This window comes from Carcharhinus amblyrhynchos, chromosome 2, assembly GCF_965287045.1.
Source record: "Carcharhinus amblyrhynchos chromosome 2, sCarAmb.v2.hapA, whole genome shotgun sequence".
In the NCBI taxonomy this organism is placed as follows: domain Eukaryota; kingdom Metazoa; phylum Chordata; class Chondrichthyes; order Carcharhiniformes; family Carcharhinidae; genus Carcharhinus; species Carcharhinus amblyrhynchos.
In genome coordinates this window covers 61,053,507-61,073,333 of record NC_137325.1, presented here as the reverse complement: position 1 = coordinate 61,073,333, position 19,827 = coordinate 61,053,507, and the positions used below count along the sequence as shown (strand labels likewise).

The following is a 19,827-nucleotide window of genomic DNA, read 5'->3' as shown; positions in this document are numbered from 1 at the left end:
CACCACTTCAACGGGCAGAGAATTCCAGCGCTGTTGCCTCACAGCGCCAGGGACCTGGGTTCAATTCTGACCTTAGGTGACTCTGAAGGTTGCAGATTCTCCCCATGTCTACATAGGTTTCCTCTGGGTGCTCTGGTTTCCTCCCACAGTCCAAAGATGTATAGGTTAGATTGATTGCCATGCTAAATTGTGCCTTAATATCCCAAGATGTGTAGGTTAAGGGGATTAGCAGGATATATACATGGGGTTATGGGGATAGGTCCTTTGTAAGATGCTTTGCTAGAGAGTCAGTGCATTCTTGATGGGCCAGATGGCCACCTTTTGCACTGTAGGGATTCTCTGATTTGAGTTGTAACTATCATTTTTGGAGATGAGTGTACAGGGTAATTATTCCATGTATATTTATGAAATGTTTCTTCTGTTACAGTGCTGGGCCCAAAGGAGACAATATCTATGAATGGAGGTCAACTATCCTGGGACCCCCAGGCTCAGTGTACGAGGGTGGTGTTTTCTTCTTAGATATCGCATTTTCACCTGACTATCCCTTCAAGCCACCCAAGGTGTGTATTCCTGAACAGCAAAATAAATCAAAAGCAAAAAGCATTTGGCTAAACAATGTGAAGTGTTTTGAATGAAATAATGGCATATGTCTCAATGTTTCTGAACTGATCTTACCGCTCCAATTCTTTTAGACTGAAAATTCTCATCTGCTTCGACCAGTTTTTGCCTAGCCAAGGATATTGGTAAAGGAAAAGACACTTTCAGTCTTTCTGTACCCTACGGTTTCTCTTGCAAGCCTTTCCTTCACTTCTGTTTCACACTCATTTAAATGTAAGCTGCTGAAAACCAAGCACAGGGGAAAGGAGATTAAAGTCCCTTTCCTGTGTCCCAGCCTCTGACCTACCCTTGTAGCCACAGTATTTACTGGGCAAACCATAGAAAATTGCACATGTTGTCAAAACCCCCTGTCTCCTATATCCCTGACCAACTCCACGCAACTGTAAAATTTCAGACATGGAAAATGGCCAAGAATTGGGCAATTAAGGTCCTCAAGTGGCAAGAGAGCAGGCAGCTGCCCAAGGCTCACCCAGTTTCTGGTGGGCAGGTGGGGAATAGAAAAGCTATCTAGTGAATTTTACACCCCACTCCAACTGCAAATCCACTGTGGGGGCCACAAAATTTAGTTGCCAGTGGTGTGGCAAAGGAAGGGGTCTGCACAAGAGAAGTCAGAAGATTGTAGACATTGTGGATGTGTTGTAGCATTGGTGGAGGTTATGGGGTAAGGGGGGGCGGCGGGGAGGCTGAGGATTAAATTGTTAAGTTTGAGTCATTGGAGGATCAGTCTCTGTGGCTCAACAAGGACATGGGGGTAACAGATGAGTGGGACATGGCATAAGATAAAATGCAGACATCAACATTCCAATGTAAAAATATTTAAAACTTGATTAGTCCATAAAAATGCAGCATATGAAGTCCAAGGTTCATGCTCAGATGCAGCAAGTCCTGTACAATGTTCCAGCTTGGGCTGAGAAGTAGCAAGGACAGTTAAGCCACACAAGCGCCAGGCAATGACCATCTCCAACAAGAGAGAATCTAACCCATCACCCTTTGGCATTCAGTGGCATTATCATCGATCCCCTATTATCAACATTCTAGTGTTACCATTGATCACAAACTGAACAGGACCAACCATGTAAATACTGTGACTACTAGGGCTGGTCAGAGGCTGGGAACTCTGAAAAAAGTAATTCACTTCCTAAGTCTCCAAAACCTGTCCACCATCTACAAGGTACAAGTTAATAGTATGATGAAATACTCCTCACTTTTCTGGATGTGTACAGCTCCAACAACATGCAAGAAGCTGAAAACCATCCAGGACAAGGCAACCCATCCACCACCTTAAACACACTTTCTCCGCCACCGATGCACAGTGGCAGCAAGTGTGTGCCATTTACAAAATACGGTGCAACAACTCACCAAGGCTCCTTCAACAGCACCTTCCAAACCACCTAGAAGGACAAGGATAGCAGATGCATGGCCACACCACATTTGAGTTGCCCTCCAAACCACACAACATCCTGACTTAGAAAGATATTGCCATTCATCCATTGTTGTTGGATCAAAATCATGAAAGCCCTTTCCTAACAGCACAATGCATATTCCTACAATTTATGGACTGCAGCGGTACAAGAAAGCAGTTCATCAACAGCTTCTCAAGGGCAGTTAAGGATGGGCACTAACTGCTGACCTAGCCCACATCCCATGAACAAATTAAAAAAAATTGGGGCATAGGCTGCAGCACAAGTAATGCAAAAATGAGGTTAGATCCAAATTAGAATATTGTCATAGAGTCATAGAATTATAGAGGTTTACAGCATGGAAACAGATCCTTTGACCCAACTTATCCATGCCACCCCATTTTTAACCCCTGAGCTAGTCCCAACTGCCCACGTTTGGCCATATCCTTCTATACCCATCTTATCCATGTAACTGTCTAAACACTTTTTAAAAGACAAAATAGTGCTCACCTCTTCTACTACCTCTGGGAGCTTGTTCCAGACACTCATCACCCACTGTGTGAAAAAAGTGCCCCTCTGGACCCTTTTGTATCTCTCCCCTCTCACCTTAAACCTATGCCCTCTAGTTTTAGATTCCCCTACCTTTGGGAAAAGTTATTGACTATCTAGCTGACCTATGCCACTCATTATTTTGTAGACCTCTGTAAGATCACCCCTAAGCCTCTTACGCTCCAGAGAAAAAGAGTTCGAGTCTATCCAGCCTCTCCTTATAACTTAAATCAATCAAGTCCTAGTAGCATCCTAGTAAATCTTTTCTACACTGTTTCTAGTTTATTATCCTTTCTATAATAGGGTGACCAGAACTGTACACATTATTCCAAGTGTGGCCTTACCAATGTCTTGTACAACTTCAACAAGACGTCCCAACTCCTGTATTCAATGTTCTGACCAATGAAACCAAGCATGCTGAATGCCTTCTTCAGCACTCTCCACTTGTGACTCTACTTCCAAGGAGCTATGAACCTAGATCTCTTTGCTCTATAACTCTCTCCAATGCCCTACCATTAACTGAGTAAGTCCTGCCCTGATTCAGTTGACCAAAATGCATCACCTCATACTTACTTAAATTGAACTGCATCTGCTATTTGTCAGCCCACTGTCCCAATTGATCAAGATCCTGTTGCAATCCTAGATAACCTTCTTCACTGTCCACTATGCCACCAATCTTAGTGTCGTCTGCAAACTTACTAACCATGCTTACTAAATTCTCATCCAAATCATTAATATCATTGATCCCTGAGGCACACCACTGGTCACAGGCATCCTGTTTGAAAAACAACCCTCTACAACCACCCTCTGTCTTCTGTCATCAAGCTAATTTTGTATCCATTTGGCTACCTCACCCTGGATCCCGTGAGATTTGACCTTAGGCAACAACCTACCATGTGGTACCTTGTCAAAGGCCTTGTGAAAGTCCATGTAGACAACATCAACTGCGCTGCCCTCATCTACCTTGTTGGTTACACCTTCAAAAAACTCAAATCAACTTTATGAACATGATTTTCCACTCACAAAGCCATTCTGACTGTCCCTAATCAGTCCATGTGCCTCTAAATGCGTGTAGATCCTAACTCTCAAAATACCTTCCAATAACGTACCCACCACAGACATGAGGCTCACCGGCCTGTAGTTCCCAGGCTTTTCCCTGCAGCCCTTTTTAAACAAAGACAACATTTGCCACCCTCAAATCTTCAGGCACCTCACCTGTGACTATCATGATTCAAATATCTCTGCTAGGGGACCTGCAATTTCCTCCCCAGCCCCCACAGTGTCCTGGGATACACTTCATCAAATCCCGGGCATTTGTGTTCAAATTTCATTGACATATCCAGGAAGAATAGATACTGTACTGAAGCAATGAACCAAAACAGTAACAAGAATGAGTAGTTTTCAGGTTGGTAGGAGATGAAGGATCCTGGGGCTCTTTTCATTAGAAAATCAAGAGGAGATTAGTCAGAGATATTCAGAGTTTTTAAGTTTTAATAGATAACTAAGGAGAAGCTATTTCCGCTCATCACTTGGTAATTAGAGACCATAAATCTAAGATCAACAACAAAAGAATGGAGAGTTATGAAAATATTATTTTAATGCAGAGATAGTTAGAACTTGGAATGCCCTACCAGAAATGTTTGTGGAAGCAAAATCTATAATCTTTCAAATTGAAAGTAGATAATTATTTGGGGAAAAAAAAACTTATATTGGTTTGGTGGAAGGCATGGAACTCTCTAGGTGGCTCTTTCAGATAGCTAACACCAGTGCAATGGTCTTGTTTTATGTTGTAAAGTTCTATAATGAATGACAAATGTATACATTTTAATTACAGATTGAACATATTGTATATTTTAATTGCATTTTGTAAATTACTCAAGAGAAAGTTTTAATGCACAATCACAAATAACTTCTTAATTAAACATTGGTCAGGATTCTCCCAGCCCACTGCGCTGCTCAAGTATAAAATGTCTCACAACACCAGGTTAAAGTCCAACCAGTTTATTTGATAATAAACCCACAAGCTTTCGGAAACACTGGTCCTTCGTCAGGTGTGTGGAAGGTTCTGATCAGAGAAGGGCATATGGACGCACACACAGTTTACAGAACACTGATCAGAGTGCGAGTCTTTACAACTAACCTGCTATTCAAGTCTTAAAGATGCAGACAACGTGAGTGGAGAGAGCATTTGGCATAGGTTAAAGAGATGTGTATTGTCTCCAGACAGGACAGTAAGTGAGATGTTGCAATTTCAGGCAAGTCATGGGGGTTACAGATAATGTGACATGAACCCAAGATCCCGGTTGAGGCCATCCTCATGTGTGCAGAACTTGGCTATCAGTCTCTACTCAGCGATTCTGCGCTGTCGTGTGTCGTGAAGGCCGCCTTGGAGAATGCTTACCCAAAGATCAGAGGCCAAATGCCCATGACTGCTGAAGTGTTTGCCAACAGGATGAGAACAGTCTTGCCTGGTGATTGTCAAGCGATGTTCATTCATCCATTGTTGTAGCGTCTGCATGGTCTCCCCAGTGTACCATACTTTGGGACATCCTTCCCTGCAGCGTATTAGGTAGACGATGTTGGCCGAGTTGCAAGAGTATGGGCCGTGTACCTGGTGGATGGTGTTCTCGTGAGATGATGTTATCTGTGTCGATGATCCGGCATGTCTTGCAGAGGTTGCTGTGGCAGGGTTGTGTGGTGTTGTGGTCACTGTTCTCCTGAAGGCTGGGTAGTTTGCTGCGAACAGTGGTCTGTTTGAGGTTGTGCAGTTGTTTGAAGGCAAGAAGTGGGGGTGTGTGGATGGCCCTGGCAAGAAGTTCATCTTCATCAATGATATGTTGAAGACTCCGGAGAAGATGTCGTAGCTTCTCCGCTCCAGGGAAGTACTGGACGACAAAGGGTACTCTGTCCACTGTGTCCCATGTTTGTCTTCTGAGGAGGTCGGTGCAGTTTTTCGCTGTGACACGTCGGAACTGTCGATTGATAAGATGAACGCCATATCCTGTTCTTACGAGGGTACCTTTCAGCGTCTGGAGGTGTCTGTCATGATCCTCCTCATCTGAGCAGATCCTGTGTATATGGTAGGCTCGTCCATAGGGAATGGCTTCTTTAACGTGTTTAGGGTGGAAGCTGGAGAAGTGGAGCATCGTGAGGTTATCTGTAGGCTTGCGGTACAGTGAGGTGCTGAGGTGACCATCCTTGATGGAGATGCGGGTGTTCAAGAACACAACCGATTCCAGAGAATAGTCCATGGTGAGTCTGATAGTGGGATGGAACTTGTTGATGTCATCATATAGTTGTTTCAATAATTGTTCACCATGAATCCAAAGGAAGAAAATGTCATCGATGTATCTTTGTTATTCTTTCTTAGTATGTAGCATCTGTTGAAGGTCCTGTGCAGTGAAGAAGTTTTGTTCGAGCCTGTGCATGAAGATGTTGGCATAATGAGGTGCAAATTTGGTCCCCATGGCTTTTCCCTGTGTCTGGATGAAGAACTGGTTGTTGAAGGTGAAGACATTGTGGTCCAGGATGAAGCGGATGAGTTGTAAAATTGCATCTGGAAACAGGCAGTTGTCAGCATCGAGTGCTGAGGCAGTTGCAGCAATGCCTTCATCATGGGAGATGCTGGTGTACAGCGCCGAGACATCCATTGTGACGAGGAGCGTCCCTGGTTCAACTGCTTCATGTGTGCTGAGTTTCTGTAGGAAGTCCGTAGTGTCGTGACAAAAGCTGGGGGTTCTTTGTACAGTAGGTTTCAGGGTGCCCTCGACGTAGCCAGAAAGATTCTCGCACAGGGTCTGAAGACAATACACATCTCTTTAACCTATGCCTAATGCTCTTTCCACTCACATTGTCTGCATCTTTAAGACTTGAATAGCAGGTTAGTTGTAAAGACTCGCATTCTAATCAGTTATCTGTCAACTGTGTGTGCTGTTATATGCTCTGTCTGAGGCCAGAACTCTCCATTCACCTGATGAAGGGGCAAACCCCGAAAGCTTGTGAGTTTAGTATCAAATAAATTGGTTGGACTTTAACCTGGTGTTGTGAGACTTCTTACTGTGTTTACCCCAGTCCAACGCCGGCATCTCCACATCGTGGGTTTTATATGCAAGCTTTGCTAAAACTCCTTACTTAAGTTTTCTCATCAATATTATGGGGGCACACGGCATGACCCCTTGATTTCCTTCAAGCTCACACAATCAGACTCTTCCTTCATATAGTTCTTTTAGTACCGCAACTTACAACTGACCAATGACTGGCTCCCCTAACTATGGGTGGTAAAATAAATGTACTCACCCCAGTTGGAGGCACGTAGTCACCAGGCATCCGGTATGGTACCCTGCTCCGCAGCGCCAATTGTAGGAGGGAAATAAAATAAGCTGAGTCTTGGAGACCGTGTCGAACTTAAAGAAAAGGTTTTATTTCACATGCGCGAGGGAGAGCTGAACTCGGGTCTGAAATCTCAGGTTGCCTGCGAGTTCTCTCTGCCCCTGGTAAATTGGTACAGGTTAATGTAGTGCTTCAAGTCACAAAGGTTTACATTAGCATATTAATTCCTCGAGTTGGATACAAAATGGTTCTTTTAATCTCATTATGCACACTGCATTGCAATTTAGTACAACTTTGTTAATCAGTTTCTTGGGCAGTTCCATTTACTCGATTATAATGTCGAAGTGTTGTATTTGCCCAATTGATTTGCACTGATGTGTTAATCATTATTCCCCTCTGCTAGATGATCATGTTTTATGGAAGACTATATCATCCCTAGACTAAGTGGAGCCTGGCTATCTCAATGTCAGTTCTCCCATTGTCATGATAATTTGAATGACCTCATCAGCTGATGAGCACGTCAGTTGATAGCATGTGTTAATCATTATCTGTTGGCAGAGCAGGCCTCTAGCTGTCTGCATGAACCCTTTCCTTCCCTCTGGTGAGGTCTAGATCTTTGGGCTTACTCTGTGTTGCCCTGCAATGTATTCAACTGAAATTAAATAAAATATGAATGGACATATAAATTAAAATATAAAAGACTCAATCCTCGATATTGCCCTACAACACCATTCATGGAATACTTCCTTGTCAAATTACTCCTTCTAATGATTTTGCTACTAAAGTGGATAACCTCTCATTTATTCAACTTATACTGATCTGCCAATCACTTGCCCACTCACTCAATTTGCCTAAATCACACTAATGGACCTCTGCATTCTCCTCACAGCTCACCTTCCCACCCAGCTTTGTGTCGCCAACTATATGTAGCAGGGCCATGGACCAGCAGAAATGACAATTTTCACAAGTGGCATTTTCTAAAAGTAAAAGTTTTATTTAGGACTCCCTGAGTACCAAAAGTATGTCAGTATATTTGTTTATATTATGGAACTACTTTCAAGAAGTGGCTCTGTAATGCTTCCTCAGGAGCCAGTATTATGGTAATAGCCTAGTTTACAATACAGGACACGCACCACAGCAGTCAGAAAAACAAGTAATTGGGGAAGGTACATGGTGATGGGAAACCAACCTCTTACCTGCAGACAGAACACCTTTTCTGAGATAATATTTACTCCCAAGTCAGCACTACCCCTTTTGAAGCGTTCTTGAAAATTTGCTGTTGGATCCTCTAGATGCAGGATCTCATTTACTTTGTAACAATTTCACTGTAATCTGGTGGCAATCCTGTGTAGCATGTAAATATACGTTTCCCGACTTCTGGAAGTGCATAAAACTGATCTCAGCTGCTGTAAAGGTCTGATTTTTTTTCCTTAATTTGACAGGTGACTTTCCGAACCAGGATCTATCACTGCAATATCAACAGCCAAGGAGTGATCTGTCTGGATATCCTGAAGGATAACTGGAGCCCAGCACTGACCATCTCCAAGGTTCTTCTGTCAATTTGTTCTCTTCTTACAGATTGCAATCCTGGTAAGTGGAATTACAGTCCTTCATTTCTTTACATCTCATCTTTATTTTTGTGGTGAAAAAATTAACTGCAAACATTGAACATCTGAAATAAAAGTAAAATAAATGCAAGGAAAGATTTCCACCCACAGTATTAATCAGTATTTTTCTTACTTTGTTTGCAATTCTTAGGTTTCAACAACCTTCCCTAAAGGCAACTTAAATTTGTTTTAAGGCTTCACCAGTACCATATTTTGTGGTGGTGAGGAGATGCTGGTGTTGGACTGGGGTGGGCATAATAAGAAGTCTCACAACGCCAGGTTAAAGTCCAATAGGTTTATTTGGGATCACAAGCTTTCGGAATGCTGTTCCTTCATCAGATGACTGGATAGATAGGTTTCACAAACAGGGCATATATAGACAAAAACACAATTGCAAGATAATGGTTGGAATGCAAGTCTTTTCAGGTAATCAAGTCTTTACTGGTATAGATAGTGTGAGTGGAGAGAGGGATAATCACAGATTGAAGAGGTGTGAATTGTCTCAAGCCAGGACAGTTAGTAGGATTTTACAAGCTCAGGCTAAATGGTGGGGGTTACATGTAGTGTGACACAAGCCCAAGATCCCGGTTGAGGCTGTCCTCGTGCTATCAGAACTTGGCTATCGGTTTCTGCTCGGCAATTCTGCATTGTCGTGTATCTTGAAGGCTACTTTGGAGGATGCATACCCAAAGATCAAAGGCTGAATGCCCTTGACTCTGCTCTGTTCCACGACTAGAAAGGAACGCTTCTGCCTGGAGATTGTCACGCGATGTCCATTCATCTGTTGTTGCAGCATCTGCATGGTCTTGCTGATGTACCATGCCCCAGGACATCCTTATCTGCAGTGTATGAGGTAGACAACATTGGCCGAGTTGCATGAGTATGTACTATGTACCTGGTGGGTAGTGGTTCACGTGTGATAATGGTGTCCATGTTGATGATCCAGCACATCTTGCCAGGGTTGTGTGGTGTCATGGTCGCTGTTCTCCTGAAGATTTGGTAGTTTTCTGCATATAATGGTCTGTTTGAGGTTGCCTGATTGTTTCAAGGCAAGTAGTGGGGTTGTGGGATGGCCTTTGCGAGATATTCACCGTGGCAACCTCTGCAAGACGTGCTGGATCATCGACCTGGATACCACCATCTCATATGAGAACACCACCCACCAGGTAGACAGTACATACTTATGTGATTCGGCCAACATTGTCACTTCCTCATACGCTGCAGGAAAGGATGCCTGAGGCGTGATGTATCAGCAAGACCATGCAGACGCTACAACAATGGATGAATGGACACGCACGATAATCATCAAGCAGGAGTGTTCCCTTCCAGTCAGGAAACACTTCTACAGTCAAGGGCATTTAGCCACCAATCTTCGAGTAAGTGTTCTCCAAGGCAGCCTTCAAGACACACGATAACGCAGAATCGCCGAGCAGAAACTGATAGCCAAGTTCCGCATGCGTGAGGATGGCCTCAACCATAATCTTAGGTTCATGCCACACTACATGTAACCCCCACCATTTGTTCTGGGCTTGCAAAATCCTACTAACTGTCCTGGCTTGAGACAATACACACATCTTTAACCTGTGATTATTCCTCTTTCCACTTGCACTATCTGAACCTGTAAAGACTTGATTACTGAAAAGACTCACATTCCAACCGTTATCTTGCAATGGTATCTTTATCTATGTATGCTGTGTTTGTGAAACCTATCTCTCCACTCAGCTGATGAAGGAGCAGCATCCTGAAAGCTTGTGATTCCAAATAAACCTGTTGGACTTTAACCTGCGAGGAAGAGGTGGAGACGTCGGGGGTGAGGTGACGGGGGTTCATGGTCTATAGGATTTCATATTTAATAGTTTTATATTCAGTACATTTAAGCTTTGAAGTGACTGTTCACATGCTCTTACCATGGCATAAACAAAATATCGATGCTCTACTTTGTTGTCTCACAAAACATGGGCACAATAAGAAATCTCACAACATCAGGTTAAAGTCCAACAGGTTTATTTGATAGCACAAGCCTCTAGCTTTCGGAGAGCTGCTCCTTCATCAATTAAGTGGGAGTTCTGTTCACAAACAGGGCATTTGAAGACACAGTCCCAATTTACAAGGTAAAGGTTACAAAGAATAAAGAACAACACAGCACGGGAAATAGGCCCTTCGTCCCAATGAGCCCGCGCCGCCGGTTGGAATGCAAGTCTTTACAGGTAATCAAGTCTTAAAGGTACAGACAATGTGAGTGGAAAGAGGGTTAAGCACAGGTTAAAGAGATGTGTATTGTCTCCAGCCAGGACAGTTAGTGAGATTTTCCAAGCCCAGGCAAGTCATGGGGGTTACAGATGTGTGACATGAATCCAAGATCCCAGTTGAGGCTGTCCTCGTGTGTGCCGAGCTTGGCCGTCAGTCTCTGCTCAGCAACTCTGCGTTGTCATGTATCATGAAGGCCACCTTGGAGAACACTTATCTGAAGATCAGAGGCCAAATGGCTACAAAATAAACCTGTTGGACTTCAACCTGGCATTGTGAGACTTCTTACTGTGTTTCCTACATTACAACAGTGATTACATTTCAAAAAGTACTTCATGTAAAATGGTTAGATGTCTGGCACTTGTGCAAAGTGCTATATAAATGCAAGCTTTTTCTTTTATATCCTTCCTTTTTAAGTTATCAGATCACTTAAGAGACCTTGCAATCTATCTGGCTGGTTCAAAAATGAAAAAATATAGCAGATACTGGCTTTCTCAGTGCCACATACTCATTCCCATTATAAAATATATACTCAGTTCCTTGTTCACTTTGTCCATACAATTCTTTAACATTGCCTTCCTATACAGGTTGCCCATATACCCATCCTATATGTAAAGTAGATATATATAAACAGTTCACCTTCCCTCTTCTGAACTCCCCTTTTCCTAAGTGTGAGTTTCTGCTACCATGGTATAATGATTATGTTGAACATATTATTTATCTACACCCATTAGAATCTTGAATAGCACAAGAAAATTTCCTGTCTGCAGTATAAAATTTCCCAGTTTTCACAACCTCTCTGTTTAGCTCAGATATCTGATCCAAAGAAAGCAATTTATATGTAATTTAGTTCTGAATTTTGTTATAGCCACATAATTCAGTTTGATTTGTTTTTGTGCACAAAGGCAAAAATGTTCTACTTGATCATTAATTTGGAATTCAAATTTGCATGACATTTGAACTGTAAATAGAAAATAGTTCCAATCTGGTCACTCACCAATTTCAGTTTAAAATAACCTGATTAAAACATCAAACTAAAATGAGAATGACAGCCAAATAACCCTCTGAGGAATAGAAGCAGTTGTCAAAGAAGGTTTATACTTATTAGAAAATCTAGACAAGATGAGAGAGCCACGGTTTTTTTGGTGTTTTTTTGAGTACTTTATTATATTGCAAAGTATCCATTATTAGTACTTTATCTAATAGTCATATGCAACAGATGCCAGTAAATAGTGTACTAATTGCTTCTTTGCATTTATCATAGGTAGAGCATTTTAACAGATTAGTTGAATTCATCCTCAACCAAGGACTGAGCAAACAATGATTTTGGGCCCAGTTAATTGCCAAAAGCTCTGTTTTGAATTCAAATATCTGATGTGGTAGGACAACTGAGGAGTGCAGGTTCTTAATAAAAAAGTAAAGATTTTTATATTGAGATAGCCTCAAGAAAATGTGTTTATTTGAACAAATATCTTGTGTAAATACTGCGTTTTCTTAGTATTGTCGCAATGCAATAAAAACAAACTTTTTGCTTCTCGATGTTTTTAATAGGGTTGCCCAGCTGCCTGGAGATACTGTGTTTTTTAAAAAGGGAAAGGTGTAATCTCCATTCAAGTAAAAAGTGATGCAATAGAAAAGTTTTGCATTGAGTTGGAATTCAAATTAATCTAGCTTCCTTTATCCACACACTAATCTGTACTTTCAGCTATGTAAAATAACTGCTATGCAATAACAGCTTTCATTTCAAGCAGTGATTGTTTTTATTAATTTGGGATCCACCAAACATGGATGAAGTTGAGTCATGCCTAAATCACGTACTGAGAAACCAAGACACGCAATGCCCCCTTCTGATGATCTTTATCTAATGTGACTATCTGATACAGGTGGCCATTGTTGTATCCATCAAATGCAACATTGCTAAATATATAATATAATGGTACTAGATAATTGTCCAACCCAGAACAGCAGAAAAATGCAATAATCTCAAGTCCTTGCAGCTAACAGAAGAAATTAAGCTCTTTATTATTAGACCAGATGCCTCCAAAATAATTTACTATGATTCCTTGCAGCAAGCTGATATGTGTCTAAGATAGTCAATCCTGGTCCTAGTTCCTTGGAATGAGAAAGGAATTCATTTAAAATATTTTATCGTTCCCAAGTAATTGGAAACATACAGTCTCACTAAATCTGACACTATTTAATAAATTTGTTAGGAAGAAATGTTCAAAATGGTACAACAATGTCAAATCTTTAAAACCATGTATCCAACTAGCTATTACAAACCTCAGTAATATTTACTTTCACATTATCATTCAGTTTGTTATCAGAAGATTCAACTTCTGTTCTTAAGTTCTAACTTTCCATGTCAGAGCTACCTGTATGGATCATTTCCCTTTGACTTTTCCACAGTCGTCCAAAGCATTCACAAATTGCTAATGTCAATCTGTCAACCCAGTTCATCTCAGTTGATTGCTTTTGCATATTCACCCATCCTTAGACAGTTATGTAATAAGAGCTTCAAAAAGTCTCATCTGGAGCAAAGTTATGTTAAACATGTATAAAAACAAGCATTCAACTTCAACTGAAGGATCAGTTCTGGGCACCACATTTTGGGAAGGATGTGAAGACATTAGAAAGGGTGCAAAAAATATTCACAAGAATGGTTCTATGAATGAAAAATTTCAGATACATAGCTAGATTGGAGTTTATGTTCTCAGACCTAGTGGTGAGGTCTTTCCTGGAATTGTCACTAGCCTGTTGTTTGAGGCTTGAGAGGCATCACTCTACATCAAGCATGGCTGACCAGGAGAGACTCCCACTCTTACTGCCTGCCATTGGCATGTGTTGCAAGGATTTTGCAGGTTGATACTCAACCTGTTGGCTATGTTGTGAACACATTTTCCTTAGCCATCAATTCCTGGGGTGGGACTGGAACCTGGAGCTTCTGACTCAGAGATAGGGATACTACCCATTGTGCCACAAGACCTCCTTCCTGAGATTTGATAGGAGTATTCAAAATCAAGTGGGGTCTGGAAAGAGTATATAGAAATAAATTGTTCCCATTGGTGGAAGGACCAGAGGATGCTAAGTTAGTTTGACTGGCAAAAGAAAAACTGGCAACATGAGGAATAGCTATTTTTACACAGTGAGCAGTTAGGAGCTGGAATGCACTGCCAAAGAATGTAGTGGATACAGATTCAATAACAGTTTTCAAAAAGAGAATTAAATCATTACATGAAACACAAAGATTTTAAGGACTACAGGGACAAGGAGGGTGAGTGGCTATCTCATAGGGACTCAGCACAGATCCAATGGACCAAATAACTTCCTTACGTGCTTTAACCATTCTGAGATTTTATAAATAAGAAAACAGGGCCCATCTGCCCCCTGGGTCTGTTTTTATTTTAGAAAACTGCCTCAGCTTCTGATATTCCTGGGATGAGCCCTTAATTGATGTGGAGACAGGTTTCCTGTCCAATTAAAGATGGTGCGAGAGAAAATAGAGGTGGGTTTCAGCCACCCAAACCAACTGTCACTGAGGCAGCTGGTTGTATTGAGGGAGAGAGATTATGCCACTGCCTGGGAACTGCACCACAGGGGCCCGAGGTACCACAGGGGAGTTGGAGGACTGACAACCATGTGGGAGAGAAGGGGGCCACCTCATCATGCAACAGGGGTATCTTTCTGTTCAGTATCATCTCCCTCTGCCTCAAATTCATCCTCTTACCTCTGTTCACCATCCTCAAGATCTACACCATGTAATGAAGAGCTCAGCACATCACCATGACAACCAAATCCCTTGCAGGAGGGTATTTATTGCAAGGCACCACTGACCCCACCAGGCACTGGACTCAATGCCTTCTGAACCCATGATGTCCCATCGCTTGTGATGCTGATGTGTTGTCTAGTATTTATAAAGGTAGTATCTGTCACCTGAGTGATGTGCAACTACCTACGCGAAGTTGCAGAGATCCAGACTAACAAGAGCACAGATGTTTGCCTGCAGCATCATAATCTCTATCGGTGGTAGTCCTGTCATCAGCAGATTTCTTCACTCATGCCTATTGACCATGTAGTAAAAAGTCTGACAACACCAGGTTTTAGTCCAACCGATTTATTTGATTGTAAACTCACAAGCTTTCGAGGGGACTCCCTCTTCGAAGAGTAAACTTGTGAGTTTACTATCAAATAAATCGGTTGGACTAAAACCTGGTGTTGTCAGACTTTTTACTGTGTTTACCCCAGTCCAATGCCGGCACATCCACATATTAACCATGTACCCAGGCTAGTTACAGCTTCTTTGTGTGCTCATCAGTAATGCAGTGCTGCTGAGACGCACTAGAGTGTTGCTCCAGCACCCCCTCTGACCAGCTACAGGCCAGTGAGTTTAATTTCAGTGGTAGGGAGTCATAGATGTAAACAGCACAGAAAAGTCCATCTTGTCAGTGCCAATCAAAGAAAAACCACCTAACTATTCTGATTCCATTTTTCAGCACTTGACATTGCAAGTGCACTTCTAAATAGTTCTCAAATGGTGAGGGTCTATGCCTTCATGACCCTTTGCTTGAAAAATCTTTTCCTCTAAACCTTCTGCCCTGACCTTAATTCTATGTCCCCTAGTCATTGATGCCTCCCCCAAGGGGAAAAACTTCTAGAAACAACAAGCTGGGACAAAGTTATTAGTCATCTGAACAAATGTGGATTTCCTAAGGGGAATGGTATTTAACTAACTTGCTGGCAGTTTTTCAAAATGGCAACAGAGAGGGTTGATGAGGGCAATGCAGTTGATGTGTCATACATGGATTTCCAGAAGGCATTTAATGCAGTGCCACACAATAGCCTTTAGAGCAATATAACAGGCAGTATAATAACAGGGACAGTAACAACATGGGTACAGAATTTGCAGAGTGACTGAAAACAGAATAGTGGTAAATGGATGCTTTCTGGGCTAGAGGAAAGTTTGTAGTAGCATCTCCCAGGAGTCAGCGTTGGACCCTTGATTTACCTGATACATGTTAATGACCTAGATTATGGTGCACAAGGCAGAATTTCAAAGCTGACAGATGAAACAAAATTTGGGAGTATTGTGAATGTGTGGAGGATAGTGTAGAATTTCAAAAGGACATAGTTACGTTGCTGGACTGCGTGGACAGGTGACAAATGAAATTCAGTCTGGAGAAATGTGAAGTGATTCATTTTGGAATATGGCAAGCAAATATAAACTAAATGGTCAGATTTTAAAGGGAGTGCAGGAGCAGACGGTGTACATGTGCTTAAGTTGAAGGTGGCAGGACAGATTGCGAGAGCAATTAATAAAGTATACATTATCCTGAGTTTTATTAATAGGGGCATAAAGGAGGTTATATTGAACTTGCATGGGACATCAGTTTGGCCTCAGCTGGACTTTTGCATACAGTTTGGGTTGTTATACTTTAGGAAGATTATGAAGGCATTGGAGAGGGTACAGGAAAGATTCATAAGAATGGTCCCAGGGATGAGGAACTTCAGTTATGAAAATAGATTGGAGAAATTAGGACTATTTTCCTTTGGAAAATATTCTTTGAAAAGAAGGCTGAGAGGACATTTGGTAGAATTATTTAAAGTCATGAGGGATGTGGAAGGAATAGTGCTAATAGTGAGGAACACTGTCAGGCAATACAGCAGGCTATAGATAGGCTGGTATATTGGGCAGAGAAATGGCAGATGGAATTTAATCCAGATAAATGCGAGGTGATGCATTTTGGAAGAAATAATGTAGGGGGGGGCGTTACACGATAAATGGTAGGCCTGTTAAGAGTATAGAAACACAGAGGGACCTGGGGGTGCAAGTACACAAGTACTTGAAGGTGGCAGTACAGGTGGAGAAGGTGGCGAAGAAGGCCTATGGTATGCTTGCCTTTATGGGGAGGGGTATAGAGTATAAAAGCTGGCATCTAATGTTGCAGTTGTATGGAATGTTGGTTTGCCCGCATTTGGAGTACTGCGTCCAGTTCTGGTCGCCTTACTACTGGAAGGAGAGTGCAGAGAGGTTCACCAGGATGCTGCCTGGTATGGAAGGACTGAGCTATGAGGAGGGATTGGGCAAATTGGGGCTGTTCTCCTTAGAAAGGCAGAGAATGAGGGGAGATCTAATAGAGGTGTATAAGATTATGAAGGGTCTAGATAGAGTGAACAGAGGTAAGCTTTTTCCTAGGTTGGATACAAAAATTACAAGGGGCCACGGGCTTAGGGTGGGGGGTGGGGGGTGAGGTATAATTCGGATGTTATAGGGAGGTTTTTCACACAGAGGGTGGTGGGGGCCTGGAATGCACTGCCAAGTAGGGTGGTGGAGGCAGGCATGCTAGAGTTGTTTAAGGCTTACTTAGATAGGCACATGAGCAGACTAGAGATGGAGGGATACAGGAGACTGTTCTAAATAAAGAGCAAGAGCCTTGGGACATCCCTGAGAATCAATTGATCCCTACGGACCTTCCAACACATTTCATGGCTCACTTGTCTTACTTCTGAGCTTCTGGGGATTCCGTAAATGTCTGTCAAAGTTTTGCGTGTTTATTGATGTCTTCTTTTACTTCACAGGTGATTCGGTCAGCCTTGTTGTCCAACAAGGGGCATACACACGGTGGGTCGTGCGAGGGCTGCTCTTGGATGTTGCTTCGAGAGTTGCCTAGTGCTTCACGTCGTTAGTGTATGCTTAAACTGAACCATCTGACAGGCAACACAACAGCTCAGTGACTATCACTGTTTGCTGTGCAGATACGTGGATTTGGGCCAGTGTCTGCGGGAGTTTGCGCATTTTCCCCGTGATTGCGTGGGTTTTCTCCGGGTGCTCTGGTTTCCTCCCACACCCCAAAAATGTGCTCTTAGGCTGATTGGTGTAACAAATTATCCCTAAATTAGTCTTCCCTCAATCTTCCCCAATAGACGTAAACAAAGGTCATAGGTAGAGGAGGGCACTCAATGTTAAAATGGCGGCTCGGGCTCGTTGGGCCGAAGGGCCTGTTTCCCGTGCTGTGTTGTTCTTTGAAAGATAGGGAGAAATGATTTCCACTCATGAAAGAATCAAGAACAAGAAGTCATAGATTTAAAGTAATTGGTAAAAGAAGCAAAAATAACATGAGGAAAACTATATATAATTGATGTAATGCACTGCCTGACTCTGTAATAGTGGCAGTTTCAATTGAAAAAAAGAATATACAGATTACAGGGAGAACATGGAAGAGAATTGGTGTAGACACAATGGAGTAAATGGCGTCCATCTATGCTATAACATGTGATTCTAGGTATCCTCCATAGCCAGTCACTCAGTATCCACAATGGGCAGCGCTTAGGATATCATTGAAATGGACATTAAAAAGATCTTCTATTGAATAAAGCGATCATTCAAATGTACTTCCTACTGAGCAAAATTTAATTTATAGAAGTCATTGAAAATACTTAAATCACTTGTAAAAACAGATTCACTTATCACCAAGACAGATAATCCTTTAATCACCTCTTAAAACTGTCAGTCAGCAAAGCATTCATTATTGGCTCAGCTGTAATCAGAGTTCCATGATTAATCAAATTTCCGATAGTGCTCACAATGGTGAGTGCAAGGTCATGAGGCCAGACCATGTCAACCTGCAAAACAAACACAATAATAGTGCAGAATCAGAAAGACACTGCAAATTTGAAATTAGTGCAAAAAATTCTAAGGTCTAGTCATTCCTGACAGCATTCATCACCAGCCAAAAACCAGCTCGCAGAATCTAAAGCTGAAAATATAAGTTACAATATTTATTCAAATATAAAATCATGTACAAAGGTGAAATAAAGGCTGCAATTTTCCAGGCCGGTTATCCGCAAGCACAGATCCCATTATGGCCACTAATTCTCGTGAAATGGCCACAATGGGATTTGTATTGGGAAAATCTCAATGGCAACATTATCAGGTTCACCACCCTCAAGAATGACAGCACCAAAACACAATCTCTGCAGAGCTAGCCAGTTTAAAATGAGATGAGGCAGCTACCTGGAGACTAACAGGAGTTTTGACAGAGGTGGAGAGTGCTGTGTGGTTGAAGACCAAGAACTTTACTGCTGTCCAGGAATGACAGCACTGGGAGTGCAAATTAGGAGGGCAAGTCAGGAGGGCTCGGTGCACCCTGTTTTGCAGATGAGTGCCTGTCTGTGCTAGTGCAGGTCAGTATCAGGCACAACATCCTAATGCCCAGGGATGGGAAGACAAGCTATCCCACCATTACTAGCTCTCTTGAGAGCACCACAATGGCCACATGCGTACAATTTACAGCCCCCTAGATACAGGGAAACCCAGCCATCACAGTGAACCCTCATGCTCTCCTCTGGCTGGTAATTGACGAAAGTATAGGCTGAAGATGGCATCACTCACTATCTTGATGAAGCTGCGTGCTACTGGCAAGAACGGCACAGATACCCCACTAAGCACTGAGACTGGAGGTGTGGCTGTTGACGGCAACTATGATCTTCTACGTCATCAGCATGGGGGTGGCTGCCACCACCCCAACCCCTTTCACACCCCCACCCCACCACCGCGTCCCCACTACCTCCCCCCCCTCACTGCCTCCCCCACTCATTTCTCCACCTCCCACCACCCCCACAACTCTCCTCCACCACCGCACCCCCCTCCCCCCCCCCAAACCCCCAACCCCGCTCCTCCACCCCTCTCACTGCTGCGCACTCAGCCCAGCTACATAAAATTCTGGCCCATGTGTCTGAATGTCACCTAGATACCTTTATGGTGAGCCTATGGAGGAGTTGAGTCAATCTAACAGCAACTTTCTGATTTCCACACTAAATTACACATACAGCCAGAATTTGTTGTCCAATTTATTTCCATTTAGGCAGTATATTTCAGATCAAAGCAACTCTCTGAGCAAAAAACATTCTCACTTTCATTATCTTAAATCTTAGATTCTAAAATGTTAAGATCATAGGATACAATTAGGAGTAGACCATACAGACCTTTGAACCTGCTCTGTAATTCACTTAAGATCACGGCTGATCTGATTCTGGGTTTAACTCAATTTGTCTGCCTGCCTTTCATAATGCTTGACTCC

General features: G+C 42.5%; 1 protein-coding gene across 4 annotated transcripts in view; it reads left to right on the top strand.

Moving 5' to 3' along the window:
- Window positions 1–19,827, top strand: part of ube2e2 (ubiquitin-conjugating enzyme E2E 2) — a 210,138-nt gene that overhangs the window by 163,944 nt on the left and 26,367 nt on the right. For all 4 annotated transcript variants that reach the window (XM_080206556.1, XM_080206547.1, XM_080206537.1 and 1 more), the window contains exons 4-5: window positions 428–560; window positions 8,339–8,486. In XM_080206556.1, coding sequence (XP_080062682.1) covers window positions 428–560; window positions 8,339–8,486 — 281 coding nt within the window. The remainder of the gene's footprint in view (window positions 1–427; window positions 561–8,338; window positions 8,487–19,827) is intronic.